We start from the raw sequence: 15,199 nt of genomic DNA on the forward strand, positions 1-15,199 counted from the left end.
TGTAAATGAGCTGTGTAACACCCCAAAAATCCTATAGTGGGCGAGTGAGTTCCATCTTAATTTTTCATAGGCTTACTGTAACGCAAGTCAAGACCCCAGAGCCAAATTTTGAAATTTTGAAAGTTTTGGCAAAAACTTATCACCCCCTTAAAAAAGTGCTTTCTGGACCGTTTTTCGAAATATTTTCGATTTTTATGTCAATTACACATGTGTAAGAACTGTATGAAAATACTTTTGTCAAATTTTATTAACATAATTTTTTGGACATTTTTATTTGGACTTAAGGAATTTGTTTTGTGCATTTGGAATGTGATTTCATAGGAAGTCAAAAGTCAAAAGTCAAAAATGTCAAAAATTTGGAAAAAACGTATCACCTCCTTTAAAAAAGTGCTTTCTGGACCGTTTTTTGAAATTCTTTCGATTTTTAGGTCAATTACACATGTATAAGAACTGTATGAAGATACTTTAGTCACATTTTATTATCATAATTTTTTTGAAATGTTTACTTGTACTTAAGGAATATGTTTTGTGCATTTGCAATCTGATTTAATATGAAGTCAAAAATGTGAATAAATTAGAAAAAACTTATCAACCCCTTTAAAAAAGTGCTTTTTGGATTTCATAGTCGAAAATAACATTTTGTTTTTAAAAGGCCAAAATGAAGCATTTAAAACCGTTTTGAAAAATGACGCCTGGTAACCCAAAACATGAAACATAGAATATTTTTTTACTTTTTTTGGAAACCTCCTTAAATCACTCAGGCCGGACCCCCATTGACTCGAGAAGAAAAAACAAAACAAAAATTCCAGAAGAAAAAACAGAATATTTTCTGACTTTTTTTGAAAACCTCCATAAATCACTCAGGCCAGCATACATTGATTTTTGGCCGAAGAATAGTGCTCCCAGAGCGGGTATGGAAGTCTGGATGCCCCCTAAAAGCAATTTCAACCATGGCACCTGATAACCCAAAAAAAATACCAGGTGCACGAAAAGTTTGGACTTAGAATATTTTTTGAGTTTTTTGGAAAAACTCCATAAATCACTCAGGCCATTGACTCGAGAAGAAAAAACATAAAATATTTTCCAGGTAAAAAAACATGGAATATTTTCTGACTTTTTTTTCTGACTCCATCCTTGCTGTGTGTGTCTGTGTGTGTGTGTGTGTGAGCTTTTCTTTGACATCTGTTTAGAGAAATGACTGATTTACACTTCATGAGGGTTGCCTAATCACACACTTAAAGTTTTGGAAAGATCTGACTTTTTTAACCCTTTGAAACAGCACCTATGACCCCATTTTAAGGCACTTCCGGTTGGCACAGGAAGCTATAAGTAAAGACCTATCCTGATCGGGGTATGATTTTACAGAATCCTGAGTTTTAAGTCTATACGTTAAGAACTGACTAATTTACACAGGGTTGAATGCACTATAAATCACAAACTGCTGGTTGGGTATGGCAAAACACTTTTAGGGTGATTTTATCACTTCCGGTTGCTCCAGGAAGCTTAGAATCGACACAGGTAGACCTCATAGTGGCTTGATGGATTGTCATTGAAGACTGGTTCAGAAGACATTCATAACCCACATAGGGTTTATTTAAAGAATGCACGTTACATTTGCATATGATTCAACAGTGAAAAACATCACATCATATTGCAAACATAACACACTGTTGAATCATATTGCAAACACACACTGTTATATTTGCAATATGATGTGTTGAATCATATTGCAAACATAACACACAGTGTTACATTTGTAATATGATGTGTTGAATCATATTGCAAACATAACACACAGTGTTACATTTGCAATATGTGTTGAATCATACTGCAAACATAACACACAGTGTTACATTTGTAATATGATGTGTTGAATCATATTGCAAACATAACACACAGTGTTACATTTGCAATATGATGTGTTGAATCATATTGCAAATGTAACGTGCATTCTTTAAATACTTTAGAAATACAAAATTGAACGTCCTGATGACCTCAGGATGGCCGGGCAGTGTTAGTGGTTCCTCTCCATCGCTCGTTGCGTGGAAATTTCATCATGTCGATTTTGGTGATGGTACCCCCCCGTTGAAACATATTGCAAATGCACAAAAGTCAACTAGCAAGTCAGTGTCCATCAGTCAATTGGATATTGTCAGACACCAAACTGATACCATCTGACACTAAACTCACTTTTTCCAACTCCTTTAGAAGCCAACTATAACATATTTCAGAGCAGGCCCAAAATTCACAGCGCCTTCCATTTAAACCATAATAAAACAAATAATACGTAGTTATGTTCTAGCTGCGGGTCCAGTTCTCACATTATGTTTAGCCCTATGTGAGGCGACCTCGAATCCCAAGTTTCGGCTCGATAGGTCATTCGGTGCCCGAGCAATACCTTAATTGGTGCTGAAAATCCACTTTTTTCATTGCCTTGCTACGGGGTCCTTGAATGAGCAATCAAACAGGCTCGTTGGGGTCTGACTATGGGCCGAGCCGGTTTCAATGCACCTAGACTTGAGACTCTGGGACTTTTCTAAATGTTGTCAGTTTCGTTGAGCTGAAAATGAATTGAAAACATAGCAAATACACGAGGCTGTTTATCGGTCTGAGAACCTTCTAGAGCCACATAACTCACCATGCACAATCAACCTGAGGTCTAGAACAGGTTTCCAAAGTTTCAGAACTCTAGGTCTGACGGTTCTTTAAAAGTTGGAACAAAAGTAACTACCACAGGCACTGTCTGCCTCTTAGCCCCTCAGTGTGTCCCTCCATCATTTCTGTGTCGGTGTGTATTTTTTTTTTTTGAAATCTGATGGGATGAAGGACTGATTTACAGTTCATGAGGGTTGTCTATTCACATATATGAAGTTTTGGAAAGATTTGACATTTTTAACCCTTCGAAACAGCCCATTTGACACCAGTTATGGCACTTCCGGTTGTCACAGGAAGCTATAAATAAACACATATCATCACTGGAGTAGGCTGTTACAGAATCCTGAGTTTTAAGTCTGTATGTTAAAAATTGACTGATTTACATAGGGCTGAATGCACTATTTCTCTCAAACTGCAGGTTGGCTATGGCAAACACTTTTAGGGTGATTTAACCACTTCCGGTTGCTCCAGGAAGCTTAGAATCGACACAGGTAGACCTCATGGTGGCCTGATGGACTGACATCAAAGACAGGTTCATAAGACATTCATAACCCACATAGGCTTTAGGTTGAATTTAGAGGTGCAGTCAATGTATTCCAATGGGGAGACATTTCATTGTAAACTATTTGATGTAAACACCTTCTTTTAACTGTTAAGGGTTAATGCCACAAGGTCAAGGTTAGGCTTGCACAGATCGGGAGGACCTTAGGATTGTTCCTGAGGTGAAATTGTGCTTCTAACCTTAACGGTTCTCTCTCTGTCTCCCAAAAGCAAATAAAATTGACATTGAGGTCAAAGGGTCATTCGTGTCCGTCTTCTTGTAACGGTCGCTGCGCTCAGACCGAGCGAGCTACGGTCAAGCGGGGCATCTCGTTGAACTCGGCACGGCCTGGAGATAATAGTAATGCCATTGCAGGCTTTGTGTGTCTTTAAGCACCGTACTTTTTCACTCCATCATAGCTTTTTGTGTGTGTGTGTGTTTGTGTGAGAGAGCTTTTCTTTGACATCTGTTTGGAGAAATGACTGATTACAGTTCATGAGGGTTGTCTAATCACACAAGTGAAGTTTTGAAAAGATCTGACCTTATTACCCTTCAAACCTGACCCTATGGCACCATTTTAAGGTACTTCCAGTTGACATAGGAAGCTGAAAGTGAACACATACCCTCCTTGGGGTAGGCTCTTATATAATATTGAGTTTTAAGTCTTTATGTTAAGAACTGACTTATTTAAAGAGGGTTAAATGAGTGTGTGTTATTTCATAAAATCATATAAAATCACAGGATTCTCGCAGAGCATCGAGACCCACTTTAAAAATGTACGTCTGAACACACTGCAACTGGATCTGTGATTTTTTTGAAAAAATAATTCCTCTTTGTGAACATCACCAAACGGTCAATGTACATTTTCTCTTAAATTACGATAGATAAATGGCTGGTTCTTTTTTTCCTGACACCGTATGCTTATGTACTTTGACATGAAGCGGTCAAATTAGCACCCTACTTGCGTTTTAACCCTTTAATCCCAGAAATATGGCCAGGAGAAAAGGCCGCGCTCGTTTGCCACGTGCTCGTGCGCTTGCAATACGATTTATTTTCCCTCGTGGGAATTTTCGAGAATGCAGAAAAAAGTCAAAAATTTGTAATTTTTATAAAACGGAAACCGAAAGTCCGAGACGTTTTTTTGGGTGACTTCCTGAAAGAGCTCTCCGCCGCCCACGGCCCGACGCCGTCCGCGATTTTCTGCGACGTCGCAAGACGTCAGGTAAGGGACCGTACATTTGCAATGGGACTTTCTTCACTAACCATACGGCTCCCGTCTCAGACTTCCCTTAAGGTATGTAAGGAATAACACATAAAAAAACAAAATACTGCATATTTTCCTAGGAACGCGAAGCGAGGCGGCCATCTCGGTCGGCGCCGGAAGTTGTGTTTTAGTAATACTAAATGGAAGTGTCCATTTAGTATTGTCCCTCAGGACAGGTACAGCCTGGGAAGTGTCCATTTAGTATTGTCCCTCAGGACAGGTACAGCCTGGGAAGTGTCCATTTAGTATTGTCCCTCAGGACAGGTACAGCCTGGGAAGTGTCCATTTAGTATTGTCCCTAAGGACAGCTACAGCCTGGGAAGTGTCCATTTAGTATTGTCCCTCAAAAAAATAAAAGTGTATTTTTCCCCTGATCACGTACAGTACTAACTAGTTAAAGGTTTGGAAGAAGTAGGTTTTCCCTGTTTTCAGTTTGAATTTGAAATCCCTGTTATTACATAATGATGAATAAAACTCAACTTTATTTTTTAAAAACACTTTAGGTATGAAAATACATCAACGTTTGATTTGGGGGTAAACTTTAAAATATGCACAACGAATTGCTGGATTAAGACACAACTGAAGAAGCAGCAGAGAATGAACATCCTTACAAATTACCACTATGACTAACAAAGTCATTCTAGGATCAGCTTCCATTCCTCCTACTCTAACCTTAAACATTAGTGGGGGGGAAATGCTAAAACTGACCCCAGATCAGTGTAAGGGGCAATTTCCCCCCTACTCCGGTTGGTGAATATGGTCCGGATTAGATTTGGTGTTCAGGCTGGACAACAGACCAAGTCAGGAGGTCTTAGACCTATTCAGGAGGTCTCAGACCAAGTCAGGAGGTCTCAGACCAAGTCAGGAGGTCTCAGACCTAGTCAGGAGGTCTCAGACCTAGTCAGGAGGTCTCAGACCTAGTCAGGAGGTCTCAGACCTAGTCAGGAGGTTTCAGACCTAGTCAGGAGGTCTCAGACCTAGTCAGGAGGTCTCAGACCAAGTCAGGAAGTCTCAGACCTAGTCAGGAGGTCTCAGACCTAGTCAGGAGGTCTCAGACCTAGTCAGGAGGTCTCAGACCAAGTCAGGAGGTCTCAGACCAAGTCAGGAGGTCTCAGACCAAGTCAGGAGGTCTCAGACCAAGTCAGGAGGTCTCAGACCTAGTCAGGAGGTCTCAGACCTAGTCAGGAGGTCTCAGACCAAGTCAGGAGGTCTAGACCTAGTCAGGAGGTCTCAGACCTAGTCAGGAGGTCTCAGACCAATTCAGGAGGTCTCAGACCTAGTCAGGAGGTCTCAGACCAATTCAGGAGGTCTCAGACCTAGTCAGGAGGTCTCAGACCTAGTCAGGAGGTCTCAGACCAATTCAGGAGGTCTCAGACCTAGTCAGGAGGTCTCAGACCAAGTCAGGAGGTCTCAGACCAAGTCAGGAGGTTTCAGACCAAGTCAGGAGGTCTCAGCCCAAGTCAGGAGGTCTCAGACCTAGTCAGGAGGTCTCAGACCTAGTCAGGAGGTCTCAGACCTAGTCAGGAGGTCTCAGACCTAGTCAGGAGGTCTCAGACCAAGTCAGGAGGTCTCAGACCAAGTCAGGAGGTCTCAGACCAAGTCAGGAGGTCTCAGACCTAGCAGGCAACAGCCTCACGGAGATTCATCAATCAGTGTCAGAACGGAGGAAAAGAAGGGTGTGTGGTAGAGGGGTTAATGTGTGTGTGTTGAGTGTGTTGGGGGTAGTGTTTGTGTTGTGTGTGTGTGTTGGGGGGTAGTGCATGTGTTGTGTGTGTGTTGGGGGGTAGTGCGTGTGCTGTGTGTGTGTTGGGGGGTAGTGCGTGTGTTGTGTGTGTGTGTTGGGGGGTAGTGTGTGTGTTGTGTGTGTGTTGGGTGGTAGTGTGTGTGTGTGTGTGTGTGTGTGTGTGTGTGTGTGTGTGTGTGTGTGTGTGTGTGTGTGTGTGTGTGTGTGTGTGTGTGTGTGTGTTGGGGGTAGTGTTTGTGTTGTGTGGGTAGTGTTTGTGTTTGTGTTGTGTGTTGGGGGGGTAGTGTGTGTGTTGGGGGGGTAGTGTGTGTTGGGGGGGCAACCAATTCTATTACATGCACACACAAATGGTGAACAGTTTACCCGATAATGTGTGTCAAACAACCTCGCCCAACATTTCTCTCTCTCTCTCCTCCTCTTCCCTGGAAACACAAGGTTCTTCGGTGGGGTTTCTCAATAGGACGCGTTCAAACACTGGCTGAAACTTCAGATGTGTTACGTGGAAGTGTGTGTCATGAGAGAGGAGTGTGTGTGTATGTGCGTGAATCAGAGGCCACACCACTGCAACCTCGCCAAATGGTCGGCCCTTTTGCTTGTCCATACATTTAACACAAAATAACATTTTGAAATGACCTGGCATCTTCACCTGATGAAGTACACAGAAGACAGAGCGATGTTAACATGTGTTTCCCATGCCAATAAAGCCCTTAAATTGAATTTGAATAGAGAGATGATGAGAGAGAGATGGAGAGAGAGAGAGAGAGAGAGATGATGAGAGAGAGATGATGAGAGAGAGAGAGATGAAGAGCGAGAAAGCGATGGACAGAGAGAGACAGGGAGAGACAGAGAGAGAGCGAGATGGAGAGAAAGAGATGAAGAGCGAGAAAGCAATGGACAGAGAGAGACAGGGAGCGATGGACAGAGAGAGACAGAGAGAGAGAGAGAGAGAGATGCAGAGAGCGGTGGCGGAACCGTGTTGCTGCCTGGGACCCAGAACCACTCTCCCTCCCTCTCTCCCCCCTCCCCCTTTCTCCCCCTTTCAGCTTGACCAACTCTTGACCTTCCAGCTGGTTATAGTATTCTCTTCTATCTCTCCTCTCCATCACTAGCAACCAGCCCAGAGGCTAAAGCCACAGGAGCCAAACACACACATTCCATCAGATAGCAACCCCCCCCCCCTTTCTCTCCCTCCCTCTCTTTTCTCCCACTCTTTTAGGTCCACCAGGCCCTATCTCTCCCTCTCTCTCTCTCCCAGGCCCCTTCAGCTCCTAGTTAAACACAGCAGAACAAACGTCTCTATCCACAATAATGTCCAATCAGCGCCAACAATCTCCTTCTCGGATCTGGATAAAAACAAAGTATAATTAAAATGTCAAGCACCCAACTAAATGTTAACTCTCTCTCAACGGCCAAACTGGGAATGAATGAGCCATCTGAAACACCAGAATGTGTAACACAAAACCGTCCCCCACTCCACTGCAAATTCCCCAATTCCTTACTGTTCCTAAAAACATTGGTTCCTACTCACTATTTAGACTGCTCGATTTTTCTGGATCATCGCTGCACCTGCGATAACGTCTCTAAATCTGTCTACGCCCCCCAATAACCTGATTTGATTTGAAGTGGAGGACAGGGGGGAAAAAAAGGCGTGACTTTTTTTACCCCGTTACCGTGGTAACGGCATCAAGCGTGTGCACGTGCTGGTGTTTCGGTGACACCACAGCTTGAGAACGAGGGACTGCTATGAAACGGAAAAGGTGTTTCCACACCCAGGGGTGAAGGAACGGAGGAGACAGAAAGAAAAGAGTAGCGCTGAGAAGAAAAGAAAGAAAGAAAGAACACAGGATATGAAGAAGTCATTGTCTGTTTTTCCAGAGGATCTACGTGGACACACACACACACACACACACACACACACACACACACACACACACACACACACACACACACACACACACACACACACACACACACACACACACACACACACACACACACACACACACACACACACACACACACACACAGCTCTGGTATTGAGGCTGAGGTTTAACTGTGCTTTTTGTGGTTAAGGCATGGTAACACTGGAGAAAACCGTAAACACACAAGCACGCACTCACACACTCTGTAAAACACACACTGTAAACACACAAGCACGCACTCAAACACACTGTAAAACACACACTGTAAACACGCACTGTAAACACACACACACACACAAAGAACAATGGAACAAACTGTAAACACAGAAACAAAAACACACACGATTATCCTTACATTACATAAAGGAAATGACATATCATTCTCATAATTACATTTAAAAGGTTGTTGTGGTTTTGGGAAGAGTTGTATTATAAACAGGACACTTCTAGACCAGAGCTCCTTAACACTTCTTATAACCACGCTGGTGATTTACAGTCTTAAATATTGATTGGGGGCGACTAGTAACGAGATTCTCATTGAGTTTCTACATGAATCAACTTGTCATGGTATAGTCAGTTTAAAAGCTGTACAACATTTCAAACAGTCAACGTTGGGTTAACTACGACCGTAACTTGACCAAACAGGAGTATTCCATCTGAGAGGCTCGTGGACACAGTTCTCAGGTCGATTCGCTAGGGTTGGGCGTTATCCAGATGTTCATATCGTAATACCGTCCTTCTTTCATCCCAGGATTTACAGTATTTACCGGCTTAGTACACAAGGGAGCACCAAAAAAATGCTAAAAACACCACTGGGCCTATATTACCAGAATGCTAACGAAATTGGCACAATTAATAATGAAGTTCCATGGAAGCTCCTAGCTAAATATGCTAACGATCCCAAACGAAAATATACACATTTTTAAGACAGGCAATCCAACTCATAAAGTTACACATATATAGGTAGGAGCTACTGAATGTCATTTTTGGTGAGTTTGGACATGTACAAGCGAATGTGAACGAGAGACATTGTGGAAAAAAGTTGACGCATGCCTGTCTTAAGGAAGAACAGTACTGGCTCTGGAGCAGCATGTGTACACGCTGTGTCTGTGTGGAGTCGCTAGGGCAACGGGCCTGCCTGCCTTGTGGGAGCAGATGGGCCGAGAATGGAGAGCAAGGAAATCAAGATATCTGGACAGCTGACACTGCTTTCTCAAACCCAGCAGAAAGCTAACACTACACACGATGCACGATTAATTCAGCTACTTACTGAGATAACTACCAAGTTAAGCTTAGGGATCATGTTAATGCAGAATTCTGTGTTTTTTTAAACAGAAATATCCAGTGGTGTAAAGTAATTAAGTAAAAAATACTTTAAAGTAATACATAAAAGTTGTTTTTTGTGGGTATTTGTACTTTACTATTTATATTTTTGACAACTTATACGTCACTACATTCCTAAAGAAATTGATGATCTTTTTACTCCTTACATTTTCCCTGACACCTAAAATTCCTCGTTATATTTTGAATGCTTAACAGGACAGGAAAATGGTCCAATTCACCCACTTATCAAGAGAACATCCCTGGTCATCCCTACTGTCTCTGATCTGGTGGACTCATTAAACAGAGAACATCCCAGGTCATCCCTACTGCCTCTGATCTGGAGGACTCACTAAACAGAGAACATCCCTGGTCATCCCTACTGCCTCTGATCTGGAGGACTCACTAAACAGAGAACATCCCTGGTCCTCCCTACTGTCTCTGATCTGGAGGACTCACTAAACAGAGAACATCCCTGGTCATCTACTACTGTCTCTGATCTGGAGGACTCACTAAACAGAGAACATCCCTGGTCATCCCTACTGCCTCTGATCTGGTGGACTCACTAAACAGAGAACATCCCTGGTCATCCCTACTGCCTCTGATCTGGAGGACTCACTAAACAGAGAACATCCCTGGTCATCCCTACTGCCTCTGATCTGGAGGACTCACTAAACAGAGAACATCCCTGGTCCTCCCTACTGTCTCTGATCTGGTGGACTCACTAAACAGAGAACATCCCTGGTCATCCCTACTGCCTCTGATCTGGAGGACTCACTAAACAGAGAACATCCCTGGTCATCTACTACCTCTGATCTGGAGGACTCACTAAACAGAGAACATCCCTGCTCATCCCTACTGTCTCTGATCTGGTGGACTCACTAAACAGAGAACATCCCTGGACATCCCTACTGCCTCTGATCTGGTGGACTCACTAAACAGAGAACATCCCTGGTCATCCCTACTGTCTCTGATCTGGAGGACTCACTAAACAGAGAACATCCCTGGTCATCCCTACTGCCTCTGATCTGGAGGACTCACTAAACAGAGAACATCCCTGGTCCTCCCTACTGCCTCTGATCTGGCAGACTCACTAAATACAAATGATTTGTTTTTAAATGATGTCTGAGTGTTGGAGTGTAACCCTGGCTAACCGTAGAAACAAAATATATATTGTGCCATCTGGTTTGCTTAATTACTTACTAGCTGCCACCGATCCCTTTTTCCTTTTCGTTTATTTCTGTCTAATTGTTTTCACCTGTTCCTTTTTGGGGTTTTGGGATGGGTGCTATTTAGGTTCGTTTTGCCCGCTAGTGTTTGTGCGGGCTTATTGGTTGTTACGTTTGGTGATGTAGCGTGTCTTGTTTTGGGTTTTTCACTGTCCAGTGTTTGTAACAAGGTTTGGGGTTTGTTTAGCGCCAGTGTTTTGGGCATTCACCCATGTTTTGGACCTGTTACGTTTTTGAAGGACATTAAAGCGTTTTCCCGTTCATTTCGCTCTCTGCATTTGACTCCTCACTCATTCCACTCACCCGCCGTTACAATATTCCCTCCACATTCCCTCCATATTCACTAGATATTCCCTCCACATTCACTAGATATTCCCTCCATATTCACTAGATATTCCCTCCACATTCCCTCCACATTCACTAGATATTCCCTCCACATTCACTAGATATTCCCTCCACATTCCCTCCACATTCACTAGATATTCCCTCCACATTCCCTCCATATTCACTAGATATTCCCTCCACATTCCCTCCATATTCACTAGATATTCCCTCCACATTCCCTCCATATTCACTAGATATTCCCTCCACATTCCCTCCATATTCCCTCCATATTCACTAGATATTCACTCGATATTCCCTCCACATTCACTAGATATTCCCTCCATATTCACTAGATATTCCCTCCATATTCCCTCCACATTCACTAGATATTCCCTCCATATTCACTAGATATTCCCTCCACATTCCCTCTACATTCACTAGATATTCCCTCCACATTCCCTAGATATTCCCTCCACTTTCCCTCCACTTTCCCTCCACATTCCCTCCATATTCACTAGATATTCCCTCCACATTCCCTCCATATTCACTAGATATTCCCTCCACATTCCCTCCACATTCCCTCCACATTCACTAGATATTCCCTCCACATTCCCTCCACATTCACTAGATATTCCCTCCACATTCACTAGATATTCCCTCCATATTCACTAGATATTCCCTCCACATTCCCTCCATATTCACTAGATATTCCCTCCACATTCCCTCCACATTCCCTCCATATTCACTAGATATTCCCTCCACATTCCCTCCACATTCACTAGATATTCCCTCCATATTCACTAGATATTCCCTCCACATTCCCTCCATATTCACTAGATATTCCCTCCACATTCCCTCCATATTCACTAGATATTCCCTCCACATTCCCTCCATATTCACTAGATATTCCCTCCATATTCACTAGATATTCCCTCCACATTCCCTCCATATTCACTAGATATTCCCTCCACATTCCCTCCACATTCCCTCCATATTCACTAGATATTCCCTCCATATTCACTAGATATTCCCTCCACATTCACTAGATATTCCCTCCACATTCCCTCCATATTCACTAGATATTCCCTCCACATTCCCTCCATATTCACTAGATATTCCCTCCATATTCACTAGATATTCCCTCCACATTCCCTCCATATTCACTAGATATTCCCTCCACATTCACTAGATATTCCCTCCACATTCCCTCCATATTCCCTCCGTATTCCAAACGAGCTACAATGCCATACAACACTCCTTCCGTGGCCTCCAACTGCTCTTAAACGCTAGTAAAACAAAATGCATGCTTTTCAACCGTTCGCTGCCCGCACCCGCCCGCCCGACTAGCATCACTACTCTGGACGGTTCTGACCTAGAATACGTGGACAACTACAAATACCTAGGTGTCTGGCTAGACTGTAAACTCTTCTTCCAGACTCATAAACTTCTCCAATCCAAAATCAAATCTAGAATCGGCTTTCTATTTCGCAACAAAGCCTCCTTCACTCACGCCGCCAAACTTACCCTAGTAAAACTGACTATCCTACCGATCCTCGACTTCGGCAATGTCATTTACAAAATAGCTTCCAATACTCTACTCGTTTTGTTACCAAAGCGCCTTATACCACCCACCACTGCGACCTGTATGCTCTAGTCGGCTGGCCCTCGCTACATATTCGTCGCCAGACCCACTGGCTCCAGGTCATCTATAAGTCTACGCTAGGTAAAGAGCCGCCTTATCTCAGCTCACTGGTCACGATAACAACACCCACCCGTAGCACGCACTCCGGCAGGTATATCTCACTGGTCACCCCCAAAGCCAACACCTACTTTGGTGCCAGTGACTGGAACGAATTGCAAAAATCGCTGAAGCTGGAGACTTACATTTCCCTCACTAACTTTAAACATCAGCTATCTGAGCAGCTAACCGATCGCTGCAGCTGTACATAGTCCATCTGTAAATAGCCCACCCAATCTACCTACCTCATCCCCATACTGTTTTTATTTACTTTGCTGCTCTTTTGCACACCAGTATTTCTACTTACACATCATCATCTGCTCATCAACATCTGCTCATCTATCACTCCAGTGTTAATCTGCAAAATTGTAATTACTTTGCTACTATGGCCTATTTATTGCCTTACCTCCTCACACTATTTGCACATACTGTTTATAGACTTTCTTTTTTTTCTATTGTGTTATTGACTGTATGTTTGTTTATTCCATGTGTAACTCTGTGTTGTTGTTTCTGTCGCACTGCTTTGCTTTATCTTGGCCAGGTCGCAATTGTAAATGACAACTTGTTCTCAACTAGCTTACCTGGTTAAATAAAGGTGAAATAAAAATGTATATATATTCCCTCCACATTCCATATACATTCCCTAGATATTCTCTCCACATCCCCTCCACATTCCCTAGATATTCTCTCCACATTCCCTAGATATTCTCTCCACATTCCATCCACATTCCCTAGATATTCTCTCCACATCCCATCCACATTCCCTCCACATTCCCTAGATATTCCCTAGATATTCCTCCACATCCCCTCCACATTCCCTAGATATTCCTCCACATTCCCTCCACATTCCCTAGATATTCTCTCCACATTCCTCCACATTCCCTCCACATTCCCTAGATATTCCCTAGATATTCTCTCCACATTCCCTAGATATTCCCTCCACATTCACTAGATATTCCCTCCACATTCCCTAGATATTCCCTCCACATTCCCTAGATATTCCCTAGATATTCTCTCCACATTCCCTAGATATTCCCTCCACATTCACTAGATATTCCCTCCACATTCACTAGATATTCCCTCCACATTCCCTAGATATTCTCTCCACATTCCCTAGATATTCCCTCCACATTCACTAGATATTCCCTCCACATTCCCTAGATATTCCCTCCACATTCCCTAGATATTCCCTCCACATTCCCTAGATATTCCCTCCACATTCCCTATATATTCCCTCCACAGGGCCTTAGACCCCTGCGCTACTAGTTGTTTGTTTTTAATATTATCTAAAAAGGGGTATCCAAAATATTTACAGGTAGGAGCATATCAGCATATTATTTTATGTCCCCGACATTTTATCTCTAAAGATTCTAAACATCTGTAGATACATTTACTGGTGAGGTGCGACGACATATGTGACTATATAGTTTTCCTGGATGGTCAACATTGGTAGCGCTAACGAAAGGCAAAGGGGTTGCAACAAACTATCCAGCCATACAGTTCTACACAGACTGGGCATGTAGATAGTAGTTACTATGTAACTATGTAACAGACTGAAACCACACAAATATATCCTGACATAATGCACATTGCATTGGCTATAGGCCTACATAAAATGTTGCAAAGCTGTCAGCCTTTAACAGTAACAAATCAAATAAACGTTACGCGTTGGTGACTTTCTGAAATCCAAATCACGACTCACTTTAGTGATGATGAGCGGTTCTCCGTGTTCGAGACCTCCTTTCAGCGTGAACCCCCAGGGCGAGCCCCCCTTCAGCTGGACTTGGATATGGTTAAACGAAACGAGCTGCTCAACCGTCTCCATTCTTAGAACTCTTTTACCGTTATTATCCTCGCCGTAATCGACCACGAGGAGTCACTTTTCTACCGGCGCCGTTTTAGAACTCTGAGTCTCCATCACGGGTCTACCATCACTAGCCTGCCACCGGAACGGACAGAGGAATGAGTGTGAGAGAGGTGGGGGAGGGCTCAACAAAAAGTTTGGCCAGTGTTCCAAAACTTCTCTGACGCGTAGGAAGAAGTTATTTCCAAGTCCCAATATTCGAAAGCGAGTTTGATTGACATCTTTCGCAGCCAGTCACGGTAGAGATTGAGCTGTGATTGTCCAATGAGAGTGCCCAGAGGGATGGACGTGTCAAGCGTCAACCGCTGGGTTGTATCGCCTTGTCTGTCTGGAAAGAGACAACTTTAGAGAAATAATTGTATCCGCTATGTAGTGTAATACGTTCCAAATGGTACCCTTTCCCATATGTAGTGAACTATGTTTGACCAGGACCTATAGGGTAGTGCATTATATAGGGCATAGTGAGTCGTTTGAGACGTAATTCCTGTGAATATCCCCTCGTTCATCTGTAACCTGAAACCGCTACTTTAGTAGCGGTGTTGTGAAGCTGTAAAGTTGTTATTAGGCCACTAGCGTACACACATAGAATGTTTTTTGT

General features: G+C 43.1%; 1 protein-coding gene across 1 annotated transcript in view; it reads right to left on the reverse strand.

Annotated features, from left to right (window-relative positions):
- The window catches only part of LOC120066535 (protein Shroom4-like), a 39,515-nt gene extending 24,953 nt beyond the window's left edge, over positions 1-14,562 (reverse strand). The window contains 1 exon segment of the mRNA XM_039017957.1: positions 14,440-14,562. Within this exon segment, the coding sequence (XP_038873885.1) occupies positions 14,440-14,562 (123 nt within the window).
- Positions 14,563-15,199: the final 637 nt, after the last annotated feature.

Source organism: Salvelinus namaycush, chromosome 21 (assembly GCF_016432855.1).
Source record: "Salvelinus namaycush isolate Seneca chromosome 21, SaNama_1.0, whole genome shotgun sequence".
Classification (NCBI taxonomy): Eukaryota; Metazoa; Chordata; class Actinopteri; order Salmoniformes; family Salmonidae; genus Salvelinus; species Salvelinus namaycush.